At 44.5% G+C, this 10,131-nt stretch overlaps 1 protein-coding gene across 1 annotated transcript; it reads right to left on the bottom strand.

The window, feature by feature from the left end:
• Window positions 1–569: 569 nt before the first annotated feature.
• On the bottom strand, window positions 570–8,884 carry LOC140494857 (zona pellucida sperm-binding protein 4-like). The gene is made up of 10 exons (XM_072594529.1): window positions 8,836–8,884; window positions 8,433–8,607; window positions 4,973–5,151; window positions 4,799–4,896; window positions 4,582–4,715; window positions 4,318–4,507; window positions 3,085–3,232; window positions 2,897–2,969; window positions 860–967; window positions 570–773 (listed from the first exon to the last, which is right to left on the bottom strand). The coding sequence occupies exons 1-10, from the start codon at window positions 8,863–8,865 to the stop codon at window positions 637–639; spliced, it is 1,272 nt and encodes a 423-aa protein (XP_072450630.1). The 5' UTR covers window positions 8,866–8,884; the 3' UTR covers window positions 570–636.
• Between the last annotated feature and the right edge of the window lie 1,247 nt (window positions 8,885–10,131).

The following is a 10,131-nucleotide window of genomic DNA, read 5'->3' as shown; positions in this document are numbered from 1 at the left end:
GCTTAGTGATTAAAGTAAACTTGTTGGACTAGACATTTGGTGTCATATGACTTACCTTGTCTAACACCAGCACCTCCACATATACACTAGGCTTGGAAGGGGGCAAGATCAATCTCAAATGAGACTCCTACATAACAATCATGATGGCTGTATACACTGAGGTGGGTGGGGGAAAAGAAGGGGAAGAGAAGATTGGTGTGAAATTGAATCAGAAAGTTAAGGGTAGGTTAAGGTGTTGGAGGTGGGGGGGGTAAAAGGAAGCAAATTTGGGTAATTTAGCAATTTAAGATTAAACTGAAATGGAACTGTTATGGTGGGTAGATTCTGAGGAGCGGCTGAAGGGTTCAGGACAAGCAAGAATGATATCAAGTGGCAGAGTAGGCCTGACAATGCAACACATTCAAATACAAGCTGAAAATCATCAAGCTGGATGCAAGTTTGGAAAACTCCGTTAAAATAACTAATCCAAGCTGACGGAAGGTGTTTAATGTTTAGAATTAAAACTGGAATCGAATGTTGCTATATCTAACAGATATAGTTTCAGCCCATCCCTCACCAACAGGATTTGCTGATTGCTTTGACAGTTCATAAAGGACTCATAATACATTTCCCATCAGATTTATTTCTGTTCAGGGTTTACAATTCATCACATGGAGAAACAGCAGCAGCTCTTTGTCTCATGTACATTGCAACCATCACTACCAGCAGGGATAGAGACACCATCAGGAAGCCAAGAGCTGCTCCATGAAGAACCCAAGGGGTCCCAGCAACATCTATAGAGAGAAGAAACAAAAATGAGATCAGAGGATGGTTCTTTTGCTGGAGGTCACAGGTGACCTATTGCAGAGGCTTCACTCACCATTTGCTTCAAGTTGTTTCTTTGCAACGTAACTGCTCCCTCCCAGGAGGATCGGGCCAGGTGCACTCACTACTGTCCCCTCATGGTCATGGGTACTCCTGCGCTGCCCTGTTGGAGACAAAGATTAGACTGTTCTGACCCAAGCTAGGAGAGTTGGTAGGAGAGCTTGCTCCAAGATCAGAAATGTGGCTGTGGAGAAACATCTACATCATCCAGCTCTGCAACAGGTAGCAATTAGCAAATGCTTGCCTACCCCCTTCAAAGTTGGAATTTAGTGAAAAAAAAACAGATACTGGCAGAGTTAAGTTGCTGATTTCAGTCAGACTGCACAGGACTCCAAACAAGAAATTCAACCATTGATATTGAGAAAACCTTTTAGTAATTATGACAAAGTGACAGACTTGAAGTGTACATAACCATTGTTAAATCAACATTGGTGTTAGGAAATATTAAGTACTGGTTTGTGTTCAGCACCAATTTGTTCTAATTGGAGGTTTAATTTAGTAAACATTAATACGCAAAGCTAGCTTTTATTCATAATTCCATGCTGGGAGCTTGTTCAAGCTCATGTTCCCCTTTGGGAAGGAACGAGTTCTTGCCAGACAGTTACATCTCCAATGGGATTCCTCAGATCAGTAGCATGCATTCCTATTTTTGCAACCATTGAATGCAGGCCTGTTTACTTATGGGTATTGAAGGGGACATGTCAGTGGTCAGATGGATTACATTTCTTTTTACATATAGCAGGATCAGGCCTCTGTTATTAGAAACTCCTTAACAAGGAAGTTACTCAAAAATCTAAGCTGAACATTGTCCTCCTGTTCAGTCCCTCTGAAGCATTCAGCAGCCCCTCAACCTATTCTACCATTTGGCAACATGGTGCCTGTTTGGATTGAACGGAGTGGAGTCACTTCTAGTACATGGATATTGCCGACTGGTCAGCATTTATTACCCATCCCTAGTTGGGAAAAACAGTGATGTGAGCTGCTGGAGTCCATCATGCCCAGAACTGAACGTGGAGGAAATCTTCACCTTCAGAACTCATTGTTAAACTGAACCTAGCTCTTGTCTGAAAGAATCCTTCAGCGGCCTCCTTTTCAGACCCCACCCAGCCTTGGAGTCACTATGATCATCTCATTCTAACTTTTCAGGAGAGACGCAACTATTTTTGGTCACTCGTTGACTCCGAGGAGTCAATAGGAAGTTTGACCTGTTTCTATAGTGTCTAGATAGAGGATCACCTAGACTAGATTGTTTGTTTACGTGTGGTTTGAAGAACTGTTGGGAAAGCTCCTGTACATTCATTCAAATAGTTGCTCTACCTGCAAACCAACCATGGTCCATAGGAGACAGATCCTGTCACTGCTGTTATTTCTTGACAAAAGTCACTTCTACTCCTGCTAAAGGAGGATAGCTCGTTCTGCAGTGCTATACTAATTCTTACCCACTGGGCATTACATCCTTTTGTAAAAATGGACAGTTCAGAGGATGTGGGCATCTCAGGCTGGGCCTGAATTTATCACTAATCCCAGTGGTCTAGAGTCAAACAAACATCAGGTCATGCAAGGGAGAGACATCCTTCTCAAGAAGATTTTTGAAAAACAACGTTGACAGCAGTTACATGGTCACCATTAGGGAGCTTTTTATTCTAGCTCCTCCTTGACATCCAGTTTCATCACTGTTGAGATTAGAACATTAGCCTGGAGGTCTGAATTGCTAGGCCAGTGACATTACCTGCCACCATTTCCCCAACTCAAATTTAGCTATTGCACAGTCACCTGAAATGGAGGAGTCAAGGGATTTAATGAACTGAATCCCAACATCCACTTAGTGCTCGCTTAGATGACCAATTCATGCTTTTGTTTTAAAAAGAGAGAGGCCCTTTTCCCATATTACACCCCTGCACTGGGAATTTTCATAAGCTTTATGGGGGCATCTTCAGGTCATATGACATCTACAGCTCATCTTGAACCATAGCTCACCACATTCTCAAAGGCCAAACACCATTTGTCCTCAAATAAAAAACAAGGAACTCACTTGGACCACATATGGTTGTACAGTCGTCCTGAGCAGAGGGGGAGCAAACCTCAGCACTGCAGTGCAAGTAAACCTAGTAAGGAAGGAGAGATGTTATGGGAGCTTCCCATAGATCAATAGCCCAGATTGTAATACAGAGACAGCAAGAGGATTTCATGAGCTCGGCCTCATTCCTTCCATTTGGTTACCTGTCCAGAGAGGGGCTGCTCAGACACTCCATCCAAGAAAACAAACGTCTTCACTTCAAACCGCTTGTGATGGGTTGGGAACTGCAGGCCAGAAGACAGACCTACTGGGTGTAGGAGGGTCAGATAGTCATCACCTTCATAGGGACACCTGAAACAGGAAGGTTCAGTCACTGACAGGAGTGAGTGATCCACTGCAAGACCATCTTGGTAATATTAGTCAGCAGTAACCAAGACTAGAGTGAAGCTTTTGAAAGGCAAAGTTTTCCTTGTTCTAATCCAGTTGGTTCTTCCTGGGTGAAGAATGTGGGATATCAAGAAGTTTTAAATGGAAATTCTGAACTAAGAATTGTGACAACTTATGCCCTGATGCACAAGTCAGGTGAAAAGATGTGAAGTGAGTGCTCCAAGTGACCCCAAAGTACATTTGACTCGTCTTTCCAGAACACTCATGTACAGGCTTAGCCAGCTCCAAGAGCCTTTAAGTGGCAGTGGTGGTGTCCTTCGTACTGGGATGGTGGTCTGCATCCAAGTTACACCTATTCAGGGTGGGGTCAGGATCATTACTTGGACGGAGTCCAATTACAACTACAAGGAACTGCAAAGGATCTCAGGCTACAGACTGTTTCTCCAGTGTCCATTGTTCCTGGTCTTTATTGGACTAGACAGCAAGTTGAGCTGTTCTTCCACTATGTTCATTCTAGGAGAACATTAGCAATTACTAGTTTTTAAAAATGTGACCCAACTCAGTGCAAAGTTTTGCTGTTGCTGATTAGATCAGATCTAGATTAGATCCCCTACAGTGTGGAAATACGTCCTTAAGCCCAACTAATCCACACAGACCCATTTCCTGCTGACTAATGCCCCTAATACTATGGGCAATTTAGCATGGCCAATTCACCAGACCTCCACATCTTTGGATTTGAGAGAAAACCCAGAGACATGGGGAGATCGTGCAAACTCCATGCAGACAGTCACCCGAGGCTGGAATCAAACCTGGGATGCTGGTGCTGAGACACAGCAGTGCTAACCACTGAACTGCCCCTGATCTACTGCAATTCAGCCACTATTAAGCAGGCTGATAGTTGGAGATTAGTTCATGACTCACTGGATCAATTGCTTTAGTGTAATGGCTTTGACTGAGGACATAGAAACATTTACCCAGAAACCCTGACAGGGAGGAGAATGATGTTGGTGTCTGATCAACTAAAGCCATTAGCCTATCCATTTACTTACCCATCCACCAGGAGACTCCACAGCACCTCATGGTCAGGGGCTGGCACAGGAGTTGCCCAGCAGTCCCGCAGTCTCAGGACTATCATTGGGTCAGTGCGATCCTTCACACGAACCTCAACAAACACCGACTCCTGAAGGATTCTCTGAATGGGGTAGTCACTGTCCCTGTACCACCAGCTGTAGCTGCCATCTAACAAACCAAAACACAGTCACTCCCCTGAAGGGATACAATTCCCAGTGCTCCTATTACCAGGGCAGCACTACCTGTTGCTATTCGCAGCTCCAGCCGCAGGATCCCATCTTCAGAAGCAGCTAGTGGTGGAGGGAGGGTGTAAACCGAGACATTGATTTGTAAGCCTGCCTCATGCTCCCCCTTGTACTTGCACTGGAGGTGCAGCCTGTCGAGAGACAGAAATAGGCAGTGGAGTTGTAGTCAGTAACACGTCCCTTTCCAGACCAACAAATCCCACTGCCCACTCACCTGAAGGTGCTGTCCCGGGTTATTGAGCCCAGTGGCCCCCTCTGAATCATCCTCTTCCCCAAGACATCTGTTTCATACACAAAGCTCCCATTCTCCTTCTACAAGGCAAGACACTGTTTAATAAAGGAGCTGGCCTGTTCAGAGGGACGGAATGCTGGAGCCTCCAATACTCACCCGCTGGGTCAAGCCACAAGAGGTAATTGGGAAGTGGAAGGCTACAAGTTCTGCTGTGACGAGCTTAGGCCTGCACTCAGCTTCATGTCCATCTTTCACGTACAGAGATGACAGGTTGAGGGCAGGACGGGTCAGGTTCCTGGTGATTGCTACAATGAACTGGCCATCTGCTGTGCACACTGCAGTGGAATACAACAGGTCAGGACAATAAATCTGTTCTAATTCAAACTGGTAGTCTCACTCACTGAATAAAAAATCCTTATTGGACTGCAGAAAGGTCAGTGTACAGGGGCTCTACAGTCGCCATGCTGGTGAAACCAAACTAGTTAGGAACTAGACTGAAGGGAAATCAGGGTTAGAGAAAGGGAATCTGAACTGAGCCAAACAGGACAGCAATATGTTAAGGGGATTCTACGTGATTAAATGTAGATCTCTGGAAAGAATGACTATTGTGGATAGTGAGAATTTCAGTCATGGTGACTAAGCTTTTTTTGAAGAGGTGGCAAAGATTAAAGAATGACAAATGTTGTCTGTGCAGCCTCAGCAAAGAATCAGCTCGAGTTTGCATGATAGACTGGTTAGCAAGGCTAGATTACATGGGATCCAGTGCAGCTAGCCAATTGTATACCAAATTGGTATGAAAGTAGATACAGAGGGTATGTTTTTCCAGACAAGGTGGTGATCAGTGCAGGGCCCACTGCTTTTTGTCATTGATATAATTAATCCAGACATGCATACAGGAGACCTGGGTTTGACACCAGAATAGTGCCATGGACAGTGAAGATTCCCCTCAATGTAACAGAACCTGGATCTCATTGACCAAGGATAGACAAGTGCTGTTTAATTTAACAAGCTGATGCTGCATTTTTGCAAGTCCTGCCCTTGTTTGCCTTGCACAGTAAGGCAGTAGAGTATTGTCAAACAGACCTAGGGTGCAGGTACACAGTTCCTTGAAATGCATCACAGGTAGACAGGGTGGCATTTGGTAGGCTTGCCTTCAGACAACATGGTGTATGGAGTTAGGATGCCATGTTTGACTGTATAGGATTGGAACATGCATACAATTCTGGTCACGTCTGTAGAAAGGATTTGTTAGTCTTCAAACGACTCCAAAGAGATTCTAAAGGGTATTACTTCAAAAAGAGGGAGACTTTACATTTATAAATCAGAGGGGCATCAATAAGGTGATTAGTCAAGGTCTTTGTACCTGGGTTGATGTCTACAACAAGAGGGCCTAGGTCTAAGCTGAGGGGAAAGGCTTCAAAAGGGACTGGAGGTAGCTTGTTCATGCAGAGGGCTTTGTGCAAGCTAAAGGAGAAGTAATAGCTGTACACACCTCCACAACATTTAACACCATCTGAATGGCAGTATGATGAAAGGGTTTAGAGGGATACAGGCCAGATTGCAATGTCAGGTTGGACAATTTGGGCTGAAGATTCTGTTGCCATGCTGTATGACTCCATCTAAAATGAAATATTGTACACAACTGGGCACAGCACACCATGTGGAGTCATACATGCAGCACAGAAACAGACCCTTCACTCCAATTTGAACATGCTGACAAGTTATCCCATACCAGTTAGTCCCACCTGCCAGCACCCAGCCCATATCCCTCCAGACCCTTCCTATTCATGTAGCCATACAGATTCCTTTAAAAGGTTGCAACTGTACCACTTCCTCTGGCAGCTCATTCCATACATTTACCACCTTGTGTAAATATGTTGCCCTGTAGGTCTCATCCTTCCCCACTCACTAAACCTATGCCTTCTGGTTCTGGACTCCCCCAACCCCACAGGAGAGACTTCATCTCTTATCCATGCCCCTCCTATTTTAGAGACTTCTAAAAAGGTCACCCCTCAGCCACTGATGCTCCAGGGAAAACAGCCTCCACCTATAGCTCAAACCCTCCAATCCTGGCAACAGGATAAGTATTTTCTGAACACTCAGTGTCAGATCCTTCCAATAGGATGGAGACCAGAATTGCACACAATATTCCAACAGTGGCCTAACAAATGTCCTGTATAGTCACAGAAATGCAGCCCCTCCTTTATCTGAATGCAACTCCATCTGCCACTCCCCAGTCCATCAGGATCTTGATCAGATGGGCCACTATAATCAGAAGTAAACTTGCTTTGTTGTCCACTACACCTCTAACTTTAGTGTTATCTGCAAGCTTATTAACTATACCTCAGTCTCAGCCAAAATCATTTTCATTAAGCAAAGCAAACTAGTGGACCCAGCACCAATCCTCAAGTTGATAGAGACAAGTTTCAACTAGGTAAAACAATTGCAGATGCTGGAAACCAGAGTCTAGATTAGAGTGGTGCTGGAAAAGCATAGCAGGTCAGGCAGCATCTGAGGAGCAGGAAAAGTGTTTCAGGCAAAAGCCCTTCAGCAGGAATAGGCCAAGTCATGAGAGCATCTTCATAGTTCAGGGTTCCTTGATTGATCTGGAATCAAGTATTGCTCCTCAAGCAGCAGGTTTTTCCATCAGTCTATTTCTATTTCAGATTTAGTATTTGTTTAAAAACCTCACCAAAGGGAGTCAGTTATTCATTCATGGGACATGGATATCACTGGCTGGCCCCATACAAAGTGAAGTTACTTTCATGCAAGACTTACTGGGAATAAAGCAACATTTGTTATTCACTCAAGGTAGTGAGGTATTACTACATGTTAACATCAAAGCTAATTTGATCTTTCATTCTAGAGAGCAACCAGATGACATTCAGAGGAGATCACCACCTTGACAAGCCAAAAACAAATTTACAATGACTAGAATATACTCCTGTAAATGGAGAAAAAAAGACAGTCCACAATTACTTTGAACCATTAATCTTATCAACCTGGAAAGCTCCATAAATTAGCTCAGAACCATGGTTTTTAGGGGCAAAAAAAACCACACCCTTAAGCAGAGCAAGAAAAACAGGTCCAGTCTTCAGAGCTGAAGTCAATTCCTCAGAACAGGCTGAGGGGATATTTGTAGTGAAGTGTTTATATACCCACTATTCTCTATTGTATAACAGGACAGTAACAAAATCTTCCATTATTTCCTCATCAACTAGTTAGTTTCCCCCTTGAAGTTCCCTCAAGAGATCACAGGTTCAAGTCCTAAATTTAAAAACTGTTATCACATGTAAGATATGACAGCACACTATCCAGTCAAACCATGATAAATATATAGGGAACAGAATGCAAGAGTAAAACAGATGTAAAGAAAGATTAACTTGAATAAGAAGCTAGCCCCCAACAGTATTTCCACTCTTCCCTGCACTTCTCTCCCCGCCCCAGGAGAGAGCAGGATCATAAGGCAAACAAGACAACTCCACATCGAAGAGCAAAAATACTATAACCCGGATTATTTCTTCAGTATTAGGTTGAAACGTTCCCCTCAACTCCCGAACCCCAGACACGGCCATTCGGGGTGGGCTCCTCTCCGGGAGGAGGCTGGGCTCCTTACCTGGGCTGTCTCTCAGGTTGTAGAAACAGGATTGCCCACTGAGACTCGGGGACTGAAAGCAGCAGCCCTGCTTGATGCACTCAGTGCTGTTGATAGTGGCCAGGCCACACGGCAGCCTCCAGCCCGGCTCCGGAGGACACACAGCAGAGACCAGGAAGGGCCGAGCGGCCCAAAGGTACAGACTTTTTTTTTATTTCAAAAATATACTTTATTCATAAATGATTTGATGGTCTGTACATTGGATCATGCCATACATATGTCCATATTTACAAACACAGATTCGACTTTATTCTTGTCCTTTACAATCCTGTGCATTTTTTCAATCTTGTATATATACATATATTTGGCTGAGGCATCAGCAGAGCCCAAAAAAACGTCTGTATGGGCCCCCTGTTCTCCAAAGGTACAGACACCAAACCAACCAATGTCCCATCGCGCTGCCTGAATCTGTGCCCGCCCCCTGAGCACCAACCCGCTTTATAGCCGCTAATTGGTGAGGAAACCAATCGCAGTGCAGCAGCTCCCTGCCCCACGGGGGCGGGGGGGGGGGGGGTCCCCCATCCCAATAAATCGATTCTTTCTGTCCCGGTTATTGCAATCTGTGAGTGACCTGGGAACATACGGCTTATTAAACAATTCAGAGGCACCGTGACTCAGTGGTTAGTCCTATAGCCTCACAGCCCGAGGTACTGGGGTTCGATTCCAGCCTCGGCTGTGTGGAGTTTACATATTCTCCCATCTCTGGGTGGGCTTTCTCCCACTGTCCAAAGATGTGCAGGTTAGGTAAATGCGACATGTGAAATTGCCCATATGTTCAGGGATGTCTAGGTTAGGTGCATTAGTTAGGGTAGTGAACTTGTTGGGCCTGTTCCCACACTATGTGGGTTGTGTGATTTGATTTGCTCATTCGTTTAGGCAAACCATTCCTACTACACTTTAAACTTGATATTTCAGATAATGCATAATTTAATTCAGGTTTTCAACACCAGGTCTATCAATTTGAACTTCACCTGTGGACAGCGAAAGGCAAATTAAAGATGGGGGAAACAGGTCGATTGGGAGGGTCCCTCTTCAGAATTTGTCCTTTGGTATTGAGCTAACGTTTCCCCATGCTACTCTCCCACCAGGGTCACTAAGCTCCTGACCTCATGACAGCCTTGGTTCAAACATGGATAAAAGAGCTGAATTCCAGAGGGAATGGGAGAGGGACGGCCCTCGACAATAAGGCTGCTTTTGACTGAGTGAGGGAGCACTCACTCAGTCTCAGGGACAAATGGACGGAATCACTGACTCAAGTTCTAGGAAAGATGGACCGCTCTCTGGTCCTTGATAAAGGGTTACAGAGAGAAGGCAAAAGAATGGAGTACATATTAGCTACAATCAAATGGTGAAGCAGATCGATGGGCTAAATGGCCTGATTCTGCTTCTATCCATTATGGTTTTACGAATCTATCAACCCCTTCTTGGGAAGGATATATCAGCAAGGTTTTTTTTCCTGGACAGTGCAAATTTTCTATGCTCACTGTTTCCACAGATTGCTTTATCCTCTGGAATGATGGTACTTCACACTGGAAACATGATGCTTTATTCTCGTCAAGACTCTGCTTTTCAGGTTCACACGTCAGCTTTGAATTTTCATGTGGGAGTTTATCCCTGATTTTTCTTTGTACACTGTGGTGTTACTGGTGAGTCTGTAACA

Source organism: Chiloscyllium punctatum, chromosome 24 (assembly GCF_047496795.1).
Source record: "Chiloscyllium punctatum isolate Juve2018m chromosome 24, sChiPun1.3, whole genome shotgun sequence".
NCBI lineage: Eukaryota > Metazoa > Chordata > Chondrichthyes > Orectolobiformes > Hemiscylliidae > Chiloscyllium > Chiloscyllium punctatum.
The sequence above is the reverse complement of the archived record's forward strand: the minus strand, read 5'-3'. Positions and strand labels throughout refer to the sequence as shown.

Bases quoted from the DNA above. Each gene is read 5' to 3' on its own strand.
- LOC140494857 (XM_072594529.1), bottom strand. From the start codon at position 8,865: ATGGGACATTGGTTGGTTTGGTGTCTGTAC. The intron at 4,716-4,798 runs GTGAGTGGGCAG...GTCTCTCGACAG, and splicing joins ACCCGGGACAGCACCTTCAG to GCTGCACCTCCAGTGCAAGT. The intron at 4,508-4,581 runs GTAGTGCTGCCC...TTGGTTTGTTAG, and splicing joins GGAGCTGCGAATAGCAACAG to ATGGCAGCTACAGCTGGTGG.